The sequence below is a fragment of the Monodelphis domestica genome, chromosome 5, assembly GCF_027887165.1.
Source record: "Monodelphis domestica isolate mMonDom1 chromosome 5, mMonDom1.pri, whole genome shotgun sequence".
Lineage (NCBI taxonomy): Eukaryota > Metazoa > Chordata > Mammalia > Didelphimorphia > Didelphidae > Monodelphis > Monodelphis domestica.
This window is the reverse complement of record NC_077231.1, coordinates 132343794-132366271: the sequence shown is the minus strand read 5'-3', so window position 1 is coordinate 132366271 and position 22478 is coordinate 132343794. Positions and strand designations below refer to the sequence as shown.

The 22478-nt window shown below is 35.8% G+C and overlaps 1 protein-coding gene across 2 annotated transcripts in view; it reads left to right on the top strand.

The window, feature by feature from the left end:
- The window catches only part of GYS2 (glycogen synthase 2), a 57540-nt gene that overhangs the window by 17586 nt on the left and 17476 nt on the right, over window positions 1–22478 (top strand). For both annotated transcript variants that reach the window (XM_001363375.4, XM_007503531.2), the window contains exons 5-11: window positions 119–263; window positions 6721–6838; window positions 8575–8695; window positions 14731–14837; window positions 16636–16695; window positions 17575–17653; window positions 20694–20807. In XM_001363375.4, the coding sequence (XP_001363412.2) occupies window positions 119–263; window positions 6721–6838; window positions 8575–8695; window positions 14731–14837; window positions 16636–16695; window positions 17575–17653; window positions 20694–20807 (744 nt within the window). The remainder of the gene's footprint in view (window positions 1–118; window positions 264–6720; window positions 6839–8574; window positions 8696–14730; window positions 14838–16635; window positions 16696–17574; window positions 17654–20693; window positions 20808–22478) is intronic.

Here is a 22478-nt window from a genome sequence, read left to right as displayed (position 1 = left end):
TCTGATAAGACTTGAGACATCACAGACACCTTCACTCTATTAGACAGCCTTGAGAAAGATTTGTTTTGCTCTGTATATGAAGTTCAATAGAGGCAAATGTGCATTTTTTGTTTAACAGTTTGATATAGACAAGGAAGCTGGGGAGAGACAAATTTACCATCGGTACTGCATGGAGCGAGCTTCCGTTCATTGCGCTCACGTATTCACTACTGTTTCTGAAATCACTGCCATTGAAGCTGAACACATGCTGAAAAGAAAACCTGGTAAATGTCATCTACATGGTCTGTCGCTGAGCTCTGAGGTTGATGGATAATGTCGGGGACCCAAGGAGAGATGGAGAGGAGTGATATGGTATAGACACTTACGAGCTGGGTGACTCTGGGCAAGTCAATTAAGTTCTGCCTGCCTCCATCACTCATCTGTAAATTGGGGATGCTAACAGTATCTGCCTCCCTGGGTTGTTTTGAAGATAAAATCAGATAGTTGTAAGGCACTCTTCGAAGCTCAAGGTGCTATATAAATGCTCATTGTAATTACTATCATTATGATTTCTATCCAAATCTCTATATTCAATTATAGATGATAATTTATATACATATACATATGTATAAATATATATTATATACACAATACCATTCTTCATTTATATATAGAATAACATATTCTTAGACATGTAGATGCATTTGAGAGCTCTCTCCCCTTATGCAGATCCTAATAGCTCCACATTTTCTCATCTTGGAGAGTTTTTGATTCATGCTTTTTTAATAAATCCTTCAGAAAGAGTCTACTTTGCTCTGGAATCCTTCCTCTCCTTAAAAAAAATATCTCCAGGATATTCATGCAGTAAATTAAACTCTATTTCATTGCACCATTGTCCTACTTTTGTGATTGCCTTATCTCTTCTTCTGGGCAGATCTTTGATGATGTCCCTCAGTTGTTCATGAGGTACATAATTCCTGGTTTCTGGAGCATCAAAAGGATATCAATAGATTTCATTAATCCTATCGATTACAAACTCTTTGAGAGTGAGCAACTGTCTTTTTATTATTAATTGTATCACCAGCATATACTTAGTAAATAATTATTGGATTGGAAATCATAGTTAAAATTATACATGATATAATTATATGTGAGATGTTAACAGTGAGTTTAAGTCATAAAATTCTAATTAAGGAAACTTAAGCCTAGACCTTCACCAGGCAAAATGGAAGTCAAGATTAATTTTTAAGAGTGTAAGAACACTTTATTTTTGGCCTCTTTCTGTTTTTTCAGTCATCTATTTATTCCTTACTCCCTTCTAAGTACTTAATAATCCAGTAACAAATTACTGTTCCTTGAACATGTTCCTCCACCCAACTTCATGCATTTTCTTTTTTTCCTAAACCCTTGCTTTTTGTCTTGGTATCAATTCCAAGTCAGAAGGGGGAGGGTTGGGCAAATGGGGTTAAGTGGATCACATAGGGTCATAGAGCTAGGAAGTGTCTGAGGCCAGATTTGAACTCAGGTTGTCATTATTCCAAGCCCTTCTATCCATCGAACTATCTAGCTATACCGACTCCATACATTTTTCACTGGCTATCATCCCATGCCTAGAACGTTCTACCTCCCTGTTTTAGATTCCTGGCTTCTCCAACATGCTTCAAGTCTCAGCTAAAAATCTCATTTTCTTCAAGAAATCTTTCCCGACTTGCCTTAACGCTAGTGCCTTTCCTTTGAGATTATCTCCAATTTAGTTGGTACATACTTGTTTGTTTTTATATAATTGTTTGCATGATGAGCTCCTTGAGGTCAGGAATATTTTCCCTCCTTTCTTTTTAACCTCACTGCTTAACACCATGCCTGACATAGAGTAGGTATGTCACAAATGCTTATTGACTTACTACTCCTTTTTGTTAATCTACTGTATATTCTTGAATTAAAAAAAAAAATTCCAAATGCTTACAAATCCAAAGAAAATCAGCATTTCCATATATAAAGAAGATATTGTACAGATGAAAGAATTATGTGTTTAATTTACTTTTCTTCATAACTACATAATAGATCCCCTCCACAAGTGTCCCAATCCTTCCCTACCCTCCTTGCATCACATAGGATATCATCATGTAAGCCAACATATTCATATAAATTAAATCTTTCCTGTTTTCTTTTTCTGTTCACTTTCTGGAGGTAACTTTTCAATTTATTCTTCTGGTGTTAGACCTTTGGTTGTATATTAATGTTCTCTTGATTCTATTCATTTCATTGTTTATTATTTCATATAGTTCTTTCCAAGTTTAAAAAAAAATCAGTCTGTTCATCATTTCTTGTGGTGTAGTAGATCGCAATCATAGACTACAATTTGTTTACCCATTCCCCAATTCATGGGCGCACCCTCAGTTTCCATTTCTTTGCCACCACAAAGAAAATTGCTATAAATATTTTGGACAATATAGGGTTTTTTCCCTCTTTTCCTAATCTCATTGGGAAACAGACCCAGCAATGGTATACACAGGAGTCTAAAGGTATATATGGTTTTATAATTCTCTAGGTTAAATTCCAAATTGTTCTCCAAAATAGCTGAATCAGTTCACAGTTTCCAAAAGTGCGTTAATGTCCTCATTTTTCCATATCCCTCCAATATTGGTCACTTTGCCCTTTTGCCATTTTAGCCAGTCTGGTGGGCATGAAGTAATGTTTCAGAATTGTTTTGTTTTAAATTTCTCTAATCACTATTGATTTGTAGTATTTTTTCACATACCTTTTCATATACCTTGTATTTTCAATAACTACTATGCTCCTGACCTGATACAAGGGCCAAGATGTAAAAATACAAAGAATGGGACAAGTTCCTTCTATCAAAGAACTTGCATTCTTCCCTTTCACCTATAATTCCACTTGGATTCTACTCCCATTACTCTACTGAATGCTTGTTGATATTATGTATAAAAAGCCCTTTGAGAGACTATATAAATGTAAGTTATCATTATCATTGTTGTTGTTAATATTTAACCTACTCTAAGCTCACTAATGACCACCTGACTACAAAATGTTTAATTTCTGTTTTTTTTTTTCTCAGTATTCATCCTTCTGGACCTAAATGAAATATTTGTTTCCAGTTCTCTTCTTGAAGACAACTCTTCTTTTTGACTTACATGGCTCTGGTTCTCCTTAAACTTTTCTGATTCTTTCTTCCTTCTTTCCTTAACGAGTTTCTCATTATTCTCTTAACTCCTAAATTCAAGCTTCATTGTTAGACTTCTCTATGTATCCTCCCTGAATGGACTTGAACTATTTCAACTTTGTGTGATTCAAAATTCTCTCTCTCCAGCATTCCCTCTCTTACATTCCAATCTCTTATTTCCAACCATTTTTATTTCATAGACATCTCCCCCGATATAGTGCCCCAGAATTCTTATTACCCCACACACTGATTATTGCAACTGCCTTTTAAGTCATCTTCTCAACACCATTTTTCCCTTCCCAATTTCATCCATTCTATACACAGTTTCTAGTGTACCTTTGATATTGTTCTTCCTCTCCTTAAAAATCTTTGATTACCTATTATCTACCACACAAAACCTGAACTTCATATCTTGGCATTCAAGGTCCTTCACAATGTGGTCCCAAACTAGTTTTCCTACCATCCCTCTACCCTACTTCTTTACATATACCACACCCTCTACTTCCGAAACACATTTTTCACTTTTAACAGCTCTAGCTTTTCCCACTTTTTTTTTTTTGGCTTGTGATGCATTCTCATCTCTTACTATCTCATCTTTCTGAAATCTTATCCATCTTTCAAGGTTCAGCTCAAATATTACTTAACCCTTAAAGCCTTCCCTATTCTCTTATGCCAAAAGTAAGCTTTTCTCCTATGAAATCCCATTGCCTTTTGTTTTAGCAACACTTGACATTTCTTGTAGTCTGTCTCAGGTTGCATTTAGTTAAGTCCTATCTTCTCTGTTCATTTGAAGGTTACTTGTGATAAGCTTTTGTGTATTAGAAATATGCCTCAAACTTTATTGTTGTTATTGAATGGACATATTACACTGTGACAAAGTCTTGGAATAATAGAGAGATAGTGAAGGAGACCTTTCTTCATTCCTCACTATAAAGAAATAGATGAATTAGTGTGATAGTTTTTTAATTGAAGGGAAAAGGACAGACTAGAGAGATGTTCTAGAGACAGAATCAATAAGATATAGCAACTTATTGGATATGTAGTGTGAAGGAAGTTGAAGTTGGAGGTTGAGGATGACTCCCAGGTTGTAAATTTAAGTAAACAGGAGAATAGTGGTGCTGTCAAAAAGAGAGGTAAATTCTGGAAAGTATTGAGTTCTGGGGGAAAGATAATTAATCATATTTTGAATGGAATGAATTGTAAATACCTCTAGCATCTCCCTGCCTTCTCACTAATGCCAGAAATTCCACCATTTGCACTTTATTCCAATTCCAAGAAGCTAATATTTCAAGCAGAGTGAGAATAAGAGAAAAAGAGAAACCAACTGCTGAGAGAGCTACAGAGGCAGAGGGAGAGAGAATGGGGGGGGGACAGAGAGAGAGAGAGAGAGGAAGGGAGAGGAAGGGAGGAGAGGGGAGTTGAGAGGAGAGCCAAGGAGAGGGGAGGGAAGATAAAGAGAACAGGTAGGAAGGGAGAGAGAAGGGCAGAGGAGAGGGAGAGGAGGGCAGGGGAGAGGAATGGAAAAGATGATTGCTTATAATTGGGCCATAGCAATATAATAAATATAATAATACTAAGTTTAGGGATAGCAAAAAAGCATCATAAAGTATTTGTAAAACATTGAGTAAATGAATAACAAGTTCCTATACCTCGTTTTCTCCATCTTTATTTTTTTTACTTTTGAATTGAGGCATGTGCTATCAAACAACCTGGCTAAAATACAAATGGAACTTTTTTGGTTCAAATCCACATGAGAAAATTTCATGGCAAGTAGAAAAACCAAACTTTCAAATTCCTGCTTCCTCACTTGTCAGCCTTGTGACCTGGAAAAAGCCACTTCCCTTAGCTATAAAATAGGACTGATATTTCATAAGGTTGTTAAGATGAATGGAAAACTGTTTACAAAGAGCTTTTAGACATTAAAGTCTACATGAGTGCTAATTCTCATAATTCTTATATAGAATCAGAATATTAGAACTCCAAAGGAGTCCTCAAATTTTATTCCAAATCCCTTATAACCATTGACATTTCAATCAATTTCATCTCTGACTGGCACAAGAAAGGTTAGAACTGAAGTTGTGAAATCGTTGAACACTCGTAACTCAGAAAGGTCAATGGACTTTTTTTGTTGATCATTAAACCTGAAAGGCTTTCCCAAGGGCGTTCTTCTTAGTACTCACCTCATATAGCATGACTATGCTCATGTTTTTGTTTGAATCTCCCTCACCCCCAAATTAATGTTGCAGTCACAACAGCAGCACTGAGTGAATAAAGGACTCCACAGTGGGAGAGAAATAGAGATTTGAGGTACTGGGCAATGAACTTTTTAGTAAGCACCTACTTTTTCCCCCGTCCCGGGGGACAGGAAGACCAAAAAGAAACCATCCTTGCCTTTGAAGGACTTGCATTCTATTGAAGTGGCATTTTAGGTAAAAATGTACTCAGACCTCCAATGAAGTACATTTTATTCATCTTTTGAGATACAGAAAAGCAGGAAGAAGGTTTGCTCCTAAGATGGAGATTAACCAGAATTTAGAATTTGCCTTAGAGAAGAAAATCAAAAGCTCCTTCTAACAGTACTAATACTCCTAAAATAGATTTGGAGCCTGGTGGTGGGTAAGAGGAGGAGCAGAAGGAATGATGAAATGGGAGCAAACTCTTGCTGGGTGAGTAGATCAGCTGATTCTCAGGATTCTACATTGCAGGAGAAACTCTGATCAATAAAATCATAGGAGAAGGTTAGGATGGTCAATGCTTTGGGCTCTGTGCCCTTCAATAGAATCCGAGACATTGTAATCAGACATCTCTATGTCTCTTAGCCACCTGAGCTATAACACTCTTAGTACCTCCCAGCAAGTTGCAGGAAGGAGAAACATGGGGATGAGACTGGGAATGGCACAAAATCTCAGAGCAAAAAAAACCCTTAGAAGTCATTTTGGCATGCTTGTACCTAACCAGAAATCTGCATCTGTCAGGTAGCCAGTCTTTTTTTTTTTACTCCTAATGAGAGAAGACTCCCTATATTCTGAGGCAGCCCATTCCACTTGTTCACAGCTCTAATTATTAGAAAGGTTTTCTTTGTGTTGACCTGAAATCCAGTTCCTTGAAATTTCTACTGCTCCTAGTTCTATCCTCTTGGGTGAAGCAGTATAAGGCTAAAACATCTCTGCTGGACAGTCCTTCATGTTTCAAAGCATGTTCTTGGTAGAGTCATTCTTTCTCCAAGCTAAATATCTCCACTTCCTTCAATGACTCACTTTATGCTAAGAACTTTTCTTGCCATCCTGGCTCCTTTCTTTGGACAAACCTCAGTTTATCAATGGCCTCTTAAAGCACAGGGGCACTCCCCTTGTAGCACTCAAAGTTGAACATAGGACTCCAGAGGGAGTCTAACCTAGGTAGAATACAGCAGGACTATCACCTTCCTTCTTTGGATGTTATGCTTTTGCTAATGTGCCTAGAATCGTGTTGAGTTTTTAGGCTGCTACATCATATTGTTGTCTCATACTGAGCTTAAAGTTCACTAAGTCTCTGGCTCTGACCTCTCTCTGCCTTCCCAGATGTGGTTACTCCAAATGGCCTGAATATTAAGAAATTTTCAGCTGTGCATGAGTTTCAAAATTTGCATGCTTTATACAAGTCCAAGATCCAGGATTTTGTTCGTGGTCATTTCTATGGGTATGTACATGGGCATGCAGGATCAGAGAGTCTTGGAATTGGGATCACAGAAGTCACCTAATCCAAACTATTCATGTTACAGATTAAGAAACTGAGACCCAAGCAAGGTGATTCAATGATAAAGAACCAGCCATGGAAACTAGATGTCCTGGGTTCAAATCTAGCCTTAGATACTTCCTAGCCTTGTCACTTAATTGCAGTTGCCTAACTCTTACTGCCTTTCTGCCATTGGAATAGATACTTAGTATCATTTCTAAGAGAGAAGGAAAGAAAGAAAGAAAGAAAGAAAGAAAGAAAGAAAGAAAGAAAGAAAGAAAGAAAGAAAGAAAGAAAGAAAGAAAGAAAGAAAGAAAGAAAGAAAGAAAGAAAGAAAGAAAGAAAGAAAGAAAGAAAGAAAGAAAGAAAGAAAGAAAGAAAGAAAGAAAGAAAGGAAGGAAGGAAGGAAGGAAGGAAGAAAGAAAGAAAGAAAGAAAGAAAGAAAGAAAGAAAGAAAGAAAGAAAGAAAGAAAGAAAGAAAGAGAGAGAGAAAGAGAGAAAGAGAGAAAGAAAGAAAGGAAGAAAGAAAGGAAGAAAGAAAGAAAGAAAGGAAGGGAGGGAGGGAGGAAGGGAGGGAGGGAGGGAGGGAGGAAGGGAGGGAAGAAGGAAAGAAAGGAAGGGAGGGAGGGAGGAAGGGAGTGAGGGAGGGAGGAAGGGAGGGAAGAAGGAAAGAAGGAAGGAAAGATAATAAAGAAAGATAAAGAAAGAAATATAAAGAAAGATAATAAATATAAAAAGAAAGAGTGATATATGTAAATCACATAGGTAGCAAATTGCAAAGCTAGGATTTGGAGCTAGGTCTTCCACTCCCTAATCCAAAGCTTCCCATTGTATCTACAACATATCATTTCTTTAACTCAAATCAGGACATGATTTTTAATAGTTATCTAGCACACAGAAAATAGGATTATAACCATAGATGAAAAACAAGAATTTCAGGTGTCCTCATGAACCTAATACTTTCATCCCTGTGGGATATATTCCATTTGGTCCATAACCAGGCTTTCATGGCTTCAGGGAGCTCCTAGTAAAGAAACATCTTCTATCAATGCAGATGGTCAATTGTTTTGCAACTTGTAGCCTTAGAAAGGTGTCCAGACAATAAGATTAAATGACTGGACCAAAGACACATAGTATATAATAGAGGCAAGACTTGAACTGAGGTCATCCTGACTTATGGGCCAACTATTCACCTTACAGACAATGGATTTACACAAATTTGTAGTGAATCCTTTACTAGTTGGCATTCATTTCAGTTATGTACCCTCAAAGCCCCTCCACCAAAAACATAGCAAGAAAAATCCCCTTCTTTTTTCTTGTAAATTATAAAAACAAACAAAATTTTAGTGTATCTCCTTTAATGGTCTCCAGTGGAAAAAAAAGGGGTGGGGGAAGATTTTTATCTGTTTGCCACAATACCCTTCCTAATCATTGCAGTCTATACATAAAATATAAGTTGTATTTGATTCAGAATTAAATCTCTATAAATTCCCTTGGGGTTCATTTTGGGAGTGTTTGACTGGGCTCTTCATATTCCAACATTGACAGTTCAGGAAAAATGTGCCAAGAGGTTTCCATTACAGTGTCAAGCCTTTCTCAAAGTTATTAAGAACCTCAAGTGACATGGTAGAAAGAATGGATACTAATTAGGCCATTTCCCAGACTCAGATGTAAAATGTTATTATTTTGTTTCATTTCAGTCATCTTGATTTCGACCTTGAAAAAACTTTATTCCTTTTCATTGCGGGGAGATACGAATTTTCAAACAAAGGAGCTGACATCTTCTTAGAAGCTTTATCTAGGCTAAACTTCCTCTTACGGGTAAGAAAGCTCTCGGTTCTGAGAAACAGCACAACAATTGGGGGGGAATATTATGTTTTTCCAAAAAAAGTGAAGTGTTTTTTAGCATTGTTAATAGTTTTCATGAAAGTGTACAATTATTCAATTATTCAAGGGTCCTACCTTAATCCTAGTTCTTCATTTCAGGATCTTTATTAAAAGGGTCACATTATTCACTGGAACACTTGCCTTCCATTGGCTTCCATGCTTGCTTTTACCTAAAAGATACTCATCCTAGTTATAGTGAATCATGTTTAGGACAAGCATATCCTAAAGGAGACTTTTCCCAATTCCTCTTAATTCTAGTGCCTTTTCTCTATTGGTCATTTTCTATTTATACTGTGTACAGCGTATTTGTAGCTTTTTATGTGTTGTTTGCACCTTTAGACAGAGAGATCCTTGAGGTCAGGAACTATCTTTTGCCTTTCTTTGTAATTCCATTGCTAAGTGGACACTTAATAAATGGTTATTGGCTGTCTGGCTGGCATATAAGGAATCTAATAAAATACATTTTTTCTAATCCTTCTTAGTTACGCTTTAGTTAAATAAATGACTCAGAAATGAGGTAGAATAAGCAATCTCTCTTTTTACAGAACATAGTTGACCGTTAGGGCTCTATTGAAGAAAAACTATAGGTTACCCTTTTGTAGAAAGAGAATAAAGGAAGACAATACCATATTTATAGTGTTAGAGAAAACATCTTCTCTGTCACTCTAGATTCTCCAAGAATATGGTTATCTATCTTTATCTTCTTCTCTATTTTTTTATCTGTATTGATAAATATACATATATAGTCATGTACACAGAAATACACACATATTTTCCTGATCAATTGATAGAACAGTGACTCAGTTATAATTGGTAAGAAACAAACAAATAAATGTATAGATAAATAAATATTTGTTGAATGAATGAATGACCATTTCTATACATTGATTTATTTTTTCATATGAAAATGAATTAAAAATTTTTAAATTTATTTATTTATTTTAAATATTTTTCCATGGTTACAAGATTTATGGTCTCTCTCTTCACTTTTTCCTCTTTCCTCTTTAACCTGACAAGCAATTCCACTGGTTTATACATGTTTTATTACTCAAAACCTATTTTTCCATATAATTCATACTTGTAATACAGTCATCTTTTAACACAAACCCACAAATCACATACCCATATAAACGAGTGATAAGTCATATGTTTTTCTTTTGTGTTTCTACTCCCACAGTTCTTTTTCTCCATATGGATAGCATTCCTTCTCATAAATCCTTTGGGATTGTCCTGGATTATTGCATTGCTGCTAGTAACAAAGTTGATTACATATGATCGTCTCATAATATGTCAATCTCTGTATACAATGTTCTCCTTGTTCTGCTCATTTCACTCTGCATTAGTTCATAGAGGTCTTTCCAGCTCATATGACAATAAAGCAGTTTAACGTTCCTTATAGCACAATAGTATTCCATCACCATCATAACACAATTTGTTCAGCCATTCCCCAAGGGACACCCCCTTGTTTTTCATTTTTTTTTCTATCACAAAGAGTGAGGCTATAAATATTTTTGTACAACCATTTTTTATTATCTCTTTGGGGTACAAACCTAGTACTGGTATTGCTGGATCAAAGGGCGTGCCTTCTTTTCAAGCCCTTTTAACATAATTCCAAATTGCCTTCCAGAATGATTGGATCAATTCACAACTCCACCAGCAATGCATTAATGTCCCAATTTTGCTACAATCTCTCCAATAGTTATGATTTTCCTTTACTATTATATTGGCCTATCTGCTAGATGTGAGGTCTATACATAGATTTAAAGGTATGTTTCTGTCATAATTTTGCTTCTATAGTGTGCCAAGGGAGGCTTCACAAAGAAGCATAACTCATGAGCATAGCCATAAGGAAGATAAGGATTATAAGAAAATAATGTGAAGGAGTATATTCTAGGCAGGATAGGTGGCTTGTGTGAAAGCATGAAGAAAGGTTATTGAATATCAAGTTCAGGAAATTACTATTCATCAAATGTAATTGCAACACAGACTGTAAAAATAAGTCGTATGAAATAAAGTCTAAAAGTTAAAGTAAGATTATGTATATCATTGGGTAAGGTGTTTAGGGCAGCTAAATGGTATAGTGAATAGAGTGCCAGGCTTTGAGTCAAAAAGGCTCATCTTCATAAGTTCAAATTTGACCTTAAATACTTCTTAGCTATGTGATCCTGGGCAAGTCATATAACCTGTTTTCCAAAGTTTCCTCATATTTAAAATGACCTGGACAAGGAAATGGCAAGCCACTTTATTATCTTTGGAGGAAGAAGACATAGTTTAAAGGTGAAGCAGCATAAAGTGAAAGCATTTTTAATAGTTGAGGCCTGAGAATGTTTTTGGGCAGTGAGGAAGCCAATAGGTTTTGATATTAAAGATCTGAGTGAGCAGATGCTCAGTGGAATAAGAAGATGATATAGTCAAGAACATAAATAGAAGGGTTTATTTTTAGCAAGAAGGTTTATTTCTTGGGAATGGAGTAAAGTAGTAAAGCATGGCTAAAAGTATAAGAGAGATTTTAAAGTATTGAGTAGGGGAGTGAGTAGAGAAGGTGATGGAACTCACAATAAAAAGTTCATTTTTCTCAGTAAAATAGTGAGATTAGTTACCAAGAGGAAGATGGGGTGGGGTGGGATTGATTACTTGAGAAAAGAATAATCATTGCAAAGGATGTAGTTAAGATTTAGTCATGAAAAATAAAAGGATTGCCATTTTTCAATGAGGGCTTAGTTGAGATTTTTTTTAAAAGTGAATTTGTATGTGCTCAGAAGCAGTTTTATAACTTTTTTTCTAGTGGTGTTCAGTAAGCTCATGAGCCAAAACAGGACAGATGTGTGGCAAAGTGACCCAGGGTGGAGAGTTAGCAAAACTTGAATAGTGGAAAGGATTCAAGAGTAGAACATGATTTGACTTATTGATAGCATCCTTTTTTTCTGTTTTATTGTTTCTTTATTTCTCATGATATCATTAGTTTCTAGAAGGTCAATTCTGATTTTCTTCTGTCAGTTTTTGGTTCTCCTTTTTCAATTGGTCCATTTCTTCTTGCATCACTTTCATTTCTCTTCCCCACTTTTCCTCTGCCTCTCTTAATTGGTTTTTGAAGTCTTTTTTTTAATTCTTCCAGAATCTGTATTCAGTCCATATTTTTCTTTTGGACTTTGTGTGTGTTTGCTTTGCTTTCCCTGTCCCCTTCCATGTCTGTACTTTGCTCTTTGTCTCCATAAAAAATTCTTTAGAGTTAGGTGCTTTTTTGTTATTTGCTCATTTTTTCCTCTCTAAATTATAGATAGGCTATGTATTCTGGGAAGTTGGGGTACCCTCTTAAACTTCAGTCCTTCCTTGATGCTATTCTCAGCTTATTTTCTAGGTTTTACCAGTTTCAGTTCTTGGAGGATGATGTGATGGTCTGAGGGCTGAGATCTCTGAGAACTCCCTCCTCCTGCGGAATCAATTGACCCTTGAGATCCTGATAACTCAAAGACTTGACTTAGGCTTGGGTGTAAGCTTTTGGTCTTACTTGGATCTTGATCAAGTCAGGAACTACTTAAATTATAGACTCTAGCTTAGGTTTAAATTTTGGTCTCACTGTGTGCTTGTTCTAATTGGGTACACCCTTGATTACCCTGTCCTCAACTCTGCCCTGAGCTTTAGGCAAAAAGATCCAGCCCCCCCCTTTAATACTATCAGCCACCCCAAAATGTAAACTATGCCCTCATCCCAAGCACAGACTGGGATTTCTAGCTTTGCTCTGGGCCCACATGGATCATCCCATTTCAGCCCAGACTGCCCTGGCCTGGGATTCCAGACTTTTCCTCAAGTTTGAAACTTCAAGGGGTGTGGGTTGGCTTGGACCACTATTTGCCCAGGCAGGATCTCAGGGTCTGAATGTTATTTTGAACTTAGACTTTGAACCTGCAGGTGTGTGTGTGTGTGTGTGTGTGTGTGTGTGTGTGTGTGTGTGTGTGTGTGTGTGTGGCTTGCTCTTCAATCCTTGTTATAGCCTCTTGCTGGCTCTGTTCTCTTCTCACCCCAGTGCCCCAAATATTTTCTGCCTACCTTTTGGGTTTTTCTTTTCTTGAAAATTGTTTCGCTCTGTCTCCTTTTTGTTCTTTCACCCCTGTATTCAGTTTGTGGTGGTATTTTAATATTGATTGGAAAGGATTCTCATGGTGATTCTGCCATTCTCAGATTTACGCTGCCATTTTGACTCCACCCCTGGAAGTCCCCAGCATATTGATAGCATCAAGACTATCACGCCAGACTCAGGATAATGAACTATGGGAACAGAAAGGAGTTGAAAGTCACAGTGGGGACAAATAACAGATTTAGGAGGGATGAGGCAAAATGAGAAATGGAAGGACAGAAGATGGTTGTCAGAAAGGGGAATTGAAGATCATGAAGGTAGAATAGTTTGAGATGATAGTGAATTCTAAGATATGCTCAACCAAGTGAGTGGCTAAGGTAGAATTTAGATGTAAACTAAAAGAATTGAGGAGGCTGATTAACTGGAAGATTAAGATGATAAGAAATTATATAAACTTATATATTTAAACCCCTTGTTGTGAGGGTAAATTTGGGGTTGAAATGAAAACTAGAAACCAGTAATCCTGAACAGAGAGGGAAGTCTACCTGAAAGCTTATAAATGATTACCACGAGGAACACTAAAAGGTGATACAGATGGATAGAATGAACTTCAAACAAGGTGAGGTTATTAAATGATAACAGGCATAAGATTAGGAAGGTCAACTGTAGATAAAATAATAAGTTGACTCCTTTTACCTCAGTTTTTGGTACATGATGGGGAGAAAATTTGCACTTGAGATTATAAGAGAAAGGTTATTTCTGGGAAAAGCTTTGTTGTTGTTGTTTTTCAAAAAGGGAGCAATAAAGAGCTAGAGAGTACAAGAAGAAGAGATGTAGGATGATATCAAAATCTATTCCAATGTACTGAAGGAATTTCATGTGAATTGGGATTAGAGCAAAAGACACAAAACCAGGAGAATGTTGTTCACAGAGACTGGTACATTTTGGCACAATCGGACATAATGGACTTCTATACTAGCAGTAATGTAATGATTCAGGTCAATTCTGAGAGACTTATGAGAAAGAACAATATCCACATCCAGAGAAAGAACTGTGTGAGTAGAAACACAGAAGAAAAACATTTTCTTGATCACAGTGTTCAATGGGGATATGATTGGGGATGTAGACTCTAAATGATCATGTTATTGCAAATATTAATAATATGGAAATAGTTTTTGACCAATAATACCTGTAAAACCCAGTGGAATTGCTCATTGGCTATGGAAGGTGGAAGGGAGGAGGAGAGGGAAAGAATATGAATCATGTAACCATGAAAAAAATATTCTAAATTAATTAAATAAATGAATTAAAAATATAAGAGTAAGAAAACAAAACAAAACAAAAAGAACTTCTTCTAGGAGGCACAATGAAAGAGGAGAGCCAAGGAGGAGAGTGAATGGGGACAAATATGGCTGAACTACCTTGGTGAAAATTGAGGGTTATGAAAGATATAACAGAAAAGAGTTTTTTGCCCTAAAAGAAAGTGATTCTGAATCTCAGGAGCAAGGCTATAAAGAAGTGAGAATTTGCTAACTATAAGATCAGGGAAGTTGACAAGGATGCTTAGTTGATTAAAACAGGACATGGGGAATTCAGCTAATATGGAAGCTGTAAAATATTGTGTGCTAAACATGTCTTAATCTCTAATGTTTTCCACTTCTAACTTTATAAAATTACAAATTCAAAAACTAGCCTGGAAGAAAAAAATTTCAATCACTTAACTAATCTATAAAAGGAAAAGGGGCTTACTTTTGAGTAGACACTGTGGATTGTAAATGAAGATCTCTGCAGTTTAACTGGTTGAAATATAAATGCTATTTTCTGGTTTTTCAATTTTCCATACTTTGCATTATATCTTAAAAACTTGGTATTTTTGTTACTTTTCTGTTATTAGGTCCATAAAAATGATGTCACAGTTGTAGTGTTTTTCATTATGCCTGCCAAGACAAATAATTTTAATGTGGAAACCTTGAAAGGACAAGCAGTGAGAAAGCAACTATGGTAAACACAGTTCTTATTCATGTTTTTCAGTTCTAAGTCTGAAAAGATTTTCTTTTAAAAACTGCTCTATGCCATATATTCCTGAGCATCCTTTTCACTGTTCAAGATGAATTCCACTTGAGTCTTACTAAGTTAATACATTATGCTGGTTTATGGCGGTCTGTATGGTTGTCTAGAATGGACTACTTAGGGACATTTTTGAGATATTTCTTTAAAAATTGATTAAATTCTTTCTGGCAACATAGTAGAGTAAGAAGTTTGGAAAGAGCACAATTCTTCAATCTCCTCAGTACAAATAGAGATAGAAATGTAGTTAGATAGGTAAATGGAACCACCAAAGGACTGAAAACAGAATAGATTCTCAGAAAAAGAAAAATAAAGAATAAGAAAATAAATAGAAAAAATTAAACTTCCAACACAATAATATTACAGAATGAAAAATTCTGAAGAGTCTCTAGAAGGAAAAATAACAAATTAACTTCAACAATGATCCAGAAGAAGAGATAGGTCAAGTATAGTACTCATAAAAATGAATATTGTTTTAAAAAGCCAGCACTTTAAAAGAATGTAATAATTTTAAGAAAGATTTGATAAAAAAGATTAAAGAAAGATTTGATATTAGTAATGTATACAATTAGTACGTATAGAAACAGAACAAGAAAAAATTGACAATAAAGAGCATTCAAATAGAGAACATGGTAGTAAATATGAATAAAAGAATGAAATTGAAAAGAAATAAAATTCTCTTTGAGGGAGGTAAATCTGTCAAGCATGACCAAAGGACATCTCAATTACAAAAAAGTTTGAAAACTTTACAAGTAAAGGTGACAGGCCTAAAAAATAGAGCTCACAGATATAAATTGAGTCATGAAATCATTAAGAAAAACTGTGGGGTTAAAGAGCCTTAACCATTACTTTCAGGAAATTAAATAAGATTTTTCCCAGAAGTTATAAAATTTAAATATAATCTATAGGGGTCACCTGGGTGGCTCAGTGGATTGAGAGTCAGGCCTAGAGATAGGAGGTCCTAGGTTCAAATCTGGCCTCAGACTCTTCCCAGCTGTGTGACTAAAGACAATATAACATCTCTCTATATAAAATATGTATAAAATTCACAGATGTTAAGAAAATCAAAAATCACAAAAAAGAGCATGTGTGTATTAGTGTGTAAAGATTAATAAATATATATTTTTGAGTTGGTGTTAAAATAATTAACTAATGACATTAGTTAATAACTTAATAATAAAATAATAATAACTTAAAATGTATTTTTATTTCATTTCATTTCATTCATTTTATACCTTCATTTTTATATATGCTATGTATCTTGTACTTGTTGATGGAAATTAAAATTAAAGCTTTATATAAAACATGTATTAAATTCTTAATAGTTAAATATTGTTTAGATGTGGTACATGAGAAAGCTGGAGATTAGGGATACAAGTAAGATAATGGAAGACTGTAGAAAATGGAATATTTATTATTCTTAATTCTCAGTTGGCAGTATATTCTTTTCTTTTTCACTTTTTATTTTTTCTAGGCATTTATTTTCCCTCATACCACATTCTATATCAGTTTATAAAGGTCTTCCTAGTGCCCTCTTAAATGTCTATTTCATTCTTTCTTAGGGCACAATAATATATCATTAATTTCCATAATTTATTGAGCTATTTCCCAATAGGTGGACTGTCAGCACATTGCAAAGGAAGTAAACTAATGGTTCCTTTCATAGCATTTAAATGTTTAAAAGAAAATATTAACAGCAAAAATTAATTCTGAAATGTTTTATTTTAAACAGGGACACTGCAAATTCAGTGAAGGAAAAGTTTGGAAAGAAACTCTATGATGCACTACTAAAGTAGGTACTCTGAACACATTGTTTCAAATATTTAGATTAAAAAAACCCAATGTGTATTCAGCATATATAACTTAAGTACTATCTGTACATCATGTATGATGAAAGTAGATTTTTCTAGACATGTTCTGGGTCAGGTGACCAGGACACTATATATCCCATGACTTGATATAAACAGAATGAATTTTCTCATGATACCTAAATGAGAATAACCTTTAAATATGTAACCAAATTCTTTTTTTTAATTTATTTTTTATAAATTTGAGTTCCTAATTATCTCCCTCCCTCTAACCTCTCCCTCACACATTAAGAAGACAACCAATATGATACCTAGGATACATGTGAAGTCATTATGCAACCAAATTTCAAGTCCTCTTATTCTTTGTCAGGATTTTTACACAATGAATTCAGTTATGGTCTGAAGTCTTTATAAATGACTCAATGTAGAGAAATTTCTCTTTTACTTTACTTGTAATGGTGGTATTCTGAATGATAGATGTAAGGTGGGTTGGATTTTTTCTTGTTACCAGCCCAATTTAGAATAGGGATCTCCATAAAAACTCTGCATGTTACAGGAAGAGATTCTGTAAATAGTACTCTGTTGGAATGTGCCAAATATATTGACTGAATTCCATCATGGGTAAAATTAACTTCTTTATTAAATTTAAAATTAAAAGTTAATTTTAATCTTTTTAATCATTTTTCCAAAATTAAAGTTAATTTTAAATGTCTTTTTTTGTATAAATAATCAAATGGATTATAATCCTTTTCACATGGGAACTAGTTTTGGTGAAAGGGAATTCCTCCATATCTTTCACAAACTTTGAGTCTTTATTTGGGAATTGCTTTATGTTTGCTTTATGGTGTTTAATTCCTCTACAGAGGAGAAATTCCTGATTTGAACAAGATTCTGGATCGGGATGATGTGACAATTATGAAAAGAGCCATCTTTTCCACTCAGGTAAAAAAAAAAAAGTTTTCCCTGTTTCAGTTCAGTAATTTGGACCAGAATGAAAATAAGTGTTTTAAAATCCTGTTATAGAGAGAAAGGCAGCTTTAACACACTCACCTGAAAGTAACTTTTGCTTTCCTTCTACTCATAATCTTTTCAAGGTACCTTTTCCCTCTTGTAAATGTATGAGGTAAAATATCTGTAAAAGGCCCAATAGCAAGTTGGTGTGTTAACTGGTAGTATGATCTGTTGATATGGGGATGGTAGGGAGAATGAGATTAATCAGGTGAGCTAGCAACTGGCCCAATGATCAGGAAAAGATTTGCAAAGAACTCAAGTGTTACCACTATGATGATGACAGTACCAGGTCTGCCAGGTGGATGAACTGAAGTCTTCCATGACAGAAAGACCAATTTTCCAATTCTGCTATTGAAAAAGTAGGAAACTCATCCTAAGATTCTTCTTCAGGTGATTCCTCAATTTTTAGGCATTAGAGATTGGCCAAAAATTAATGTCTTTGGCTCTATCCTTGATAGGTAGAAGTAGAAAATTTTACACTAATTTAATGCTCTCTATCCATTGGCCATTTTCTTCTTTTCCAGAAGTAGCTAGGTGGTACAATGGATAGAACACTAGGCCTGAAATCAGGAAGGCTCAAGTTCAAATTTGGCCTCAGAAATGTATTAGATGTGTGATCCTGGGCAAGTTACTTAACTTCTTCAGTTTCTTCAACTAAAATAGAAATAATAATAGCATCAGTCTCCTAAAGGTTGTTGTGAGGATTAAATGACATAATTCCCAGCATATAGTAGGACCTTAATAAATGCATGTTTTCATTCTTCCTTCCTCCCTCCCTTCCTCTCTTTCTCCCTCTTTCTCTCATTCCCTTTCTTCCTTTTCTTTCCTACCTTCCTTCCTTCATCCCACCATTCCTTCCTCCCTTCCTCCCTCCTTTCCATACTTCCTTCCTTCCTTGCTTCCTTTCTTTTCTTTCCTTCCTCCCTCCATTCTTCTCTTCCTCCCTCATTCCCTTCCTTCCTTCCTTCCTTCCTTCCTTCCTTCCTTCCTTCCTTCCTTCCTTCCTTCCTTCCTTCCTTCCTTCCTTCCTTCCTTCCTTCCTTCCTTCCTTCCTTCCTTCCTTCCTTCCTTCCTCCTTGTAGAGGCCCTAGAGATATGGATTATCAGTGTATCTAGGTCATGAGCTTCAACTCATGCTTGCAATATCTGGCAATACCATGAACAGGTTGAGTGGTTCTAATAAATATTAATATTTTAGGAATGTTTGTGGGGCCTGTGCACCCACCATGGAACATATAGCTCTTTAAATTTCTTTTCTTTTTTCTTCAAACTTAACAAATACCTACACAAACGAACACTTCGATATACAAAGAGAAAAGAGGATCCTATATGTAATCCTGAATCTATTGTATAAAGGTCATTTTAAAAAGTATATATTAAACTTACAATAGTAACAAATACCAGTTCTACAAAAACAGCATAATTATAGGTATTATTTAAAAATGCAACATTGTATGGCATTTCAACCCTGTTGCTTCAGCAAAAAGCACCAGAACAAATTTCATTGCTAGCTTGATATTACAATGGTTACAGTGAGACTTAGCCTGGACAACCCCAGTTTTAGTAGAGGATTGCCCTGAGATCCTTTATATTTTCCATTGAGTGGAGCAGGCTTTTGGAGGAGAAGAGTCTTCAAAGGGATCTTTAATTTCTCAAGAAATAGTTTCAGTTTGACTTAGATACTCAAAATTTTCCAACTGGGGGAATGAAGTCACAAATTCACTCTCTCTCTCTCTCTCTCTCTCTCTCTCTCTCTCTCTCTCTCTCTCTCTCTCTGTCTCTCTCTCTCTGTCTCTCTCTCTCTTTCTTTCTCTCTCTCTCTCTCTCTCTCTCTCTCTGTCTCTCTGTCTCTCTCTCTCTGTCTCTCTCTCTCTCTCTGTCTCTCTCTCTCTCTCTCTCTCTCTCTCTCTCTCTCTCTCTCTCTCTCTCTCTCTCTCTCTCTGTCTGTCTATATATCTAGCTATCTATCATTTGTTGTTCTGTATTGTCTTCTTGACTCTGTGGACCACAGTGTCCATAGGAGTTTCTTGGCAAAGATAGTGGAATTTTTTGCCATTTCCTTCTCCAATCTACTTATCTATCTCTCCTGTAATGAGCTCCCCATTCCAGTTTCTAGGCCCTTATTTGATTCACCACCTGTTCAACAATAGCCCACAACTAGCTGATCTATTAACCTAGGTATATAAACTAGTAAAACAGGAAAAACTGATTTGTGAGCCCAAAGTCTTGGCATTTAGTGCTGCTAGCACAGCACTGGGCAACAACCAGGGGGAGAACAAAAGGCTGCTTGACCATTGATTGAACTCAGGTGCCCTAGGTCCTGGAAGTCTTGTATTTTAGCAGTGGATCTACGATTTAGGAAGGAAACTATAACTAAGAAATCCTTCTGCAGCTGTTGTGTCCCAGCACAGAAAAGGGTATGCCTTCTGTTCCTGGTGTCAGTGTCAGACAGCTGTTGAGCAGCCTCCTGGTTCCACAGCCATTTCCCTCTCCCTTGGATTACCTTGATTGAAATCTTCACTCCTCTCATTTCTTTTATGCCACTTTGTGCCCAGAAGCATGCCAAAATGTTCCCTTCCAGTGAGTCTGCTGTGCTCCCTGCAGGCTTATTTGAGATGTACATCCCAAGGAAAAATGTTTCTTCTTTACAAGATCATCGCATCAGTGGCAGTATAGTATAGCAGGCAATAACTGGACCTTTAATCAAAAGGCCTATATGAAGTTTCCATTCTGCCTTGACTGTGTGATGGATCCAGTCTCTTCACCTCTCAATTTTAATAGCTTCATGTACACAATGGAAAGAATACTTTTGCTATCTTCCTGGTTATGAGGAAGGTTCTTCATAAACCAGAGCATGCTAATAAATTGAAATAGCATAACAATGAAATGCTGCCAATCTGCTAATGTGGAGGCCAATCACAATTTTGGATTATCTCTGAAACTTAACTTTGTCTTCATCCTTCACCTCTAGCGACAATGCTTGCCTCCAGTGACTACTCACAATATGATTGATGATTCCACTGATCCCATCCTCAGCACCATCAGGCGGATTGGACTTTTCAATAGCCGGACAGACAGAGTCAAGGTAGAAATGATTGTTCTGATTTATGTTTTAGAAAATTAAATTCCTATTCATGACTCTTTTCTATAGGACAGAAATGAGGAGCTCAGGTTATTAAAGTAAAATCTGGGGGCAACTGGATAGCACAGTGGGTAGAGTAACAGGATTGGAGTCTGGAGGACCTAGATGCAAATCTGGCCTCAGAAACTTCTTACCTGTGTGACCCTGGGCAAGTCACCTCATCCTAATTGCCTAGTCCTTGGTGTTCTTCTCTCTTATAATTGGTACTGCCAGGAGGTAGGGTTTAAAAAAGAAAAAGAAAGAATGTTATAAGTTCATTTTACCAGAATTTTTGAAAAATGTGGTGCTTGTGCTAAACTAGATTTAGAATTTTTATTCATTAAAACCTTTGATTTCTTTCTAAATGTATTGGTCTACTTTTCTCATCTTAGAAACAACAAACTCTTTTTTAGTGAAGAACTTAAAATGTTTTAATGTCAGAATTACAAAAAAAAGAAGAAATTCCCACTGCATAATAAACTAATGGAAGACTGCATTGAATTAGGAAGACTGTACATCCTCTAAAGACTGTTTTTCCAAGTAAATCTTTAAAGCAAGCTTTATAGTTATTTGTTTCTTTACTTTTTTTTCTTTTTTTTGGACTGGGGTCTGTGATTTCATTCACAAACAAAACCCCAAGACTAGACTAGACCTCAGGATTTTTGCTGTTGCTCAACTGCTTCAGCCATTTCTTTGTGACCCCTTTTGGCTCTTTTTGGCAAAGATACTGAAGTGGTTTGCCATTTCCTTCTCTTGTTCATTTTATAGATGAGGAAATTAAGGCAAGCAAGGTCAAGTGACTTGTCCAGAGTCACACAGTGTGCACCTGGGGCCATATTTGAACTTATGATTATAAATCTTCCTTATTCCAAGCCCAGTACTTGATTCCCAGATGCATATCCTGGCTCAACCACCAAGTAAGTGTATGATTTTGGGGAAGTAACTTAATTTCTTTGGAGCTTAGTTTTCTAATATTGAAAATTAAGAGAGGAATTGAAGATCCCTAAGGTCTCGTTCACTACTCTTTGGCTAAAGGTGTTATCACTTTCCCACTGCCAATCTATGCTGTCATTTTGTTTTTCTAAAAGACCTGAACTAACTTTGAATGTAGGTAGTTTTACTCTTCTCATTCTCCTAGATGGAATATGGTCTTTCCCCAACCAAATGTTTAGTGGTCATTTTATTTTTCTAATTAAAAACATTTATTAAGTATCTTCTTTGTCCTAGGAGTTATACCAGGCACTGGAGATACAATGACAAAGATGAAACAGTTACTAGTTTCGAGGACTTTACATTTTACTAGGAGAGACAATTTCTATACTCCAGGTTGATGGTAGAATGCCTATTATGGTGGCATACAATGAATGACTGTTGGATCAAATGTGATTTTTTGAGCTAAATTATTACAAGTGTGGCTAAGACACACTATTTTATAATTCCTCATCTCTCAGTGGAGAAATGTTACTTTTAAATTTTATCCTAATTATTTTCATTTTATTCTTTATAATGGATGCATCAGATCCTTTTATTAAGCTTCCTGATGCTTATTATGGGAATAGGAGAATTATCATATATATTTGCTTCTGATTATTATGTCTTGTGAAAGCCATTTCCTATTTAATCCAAACCAACTTT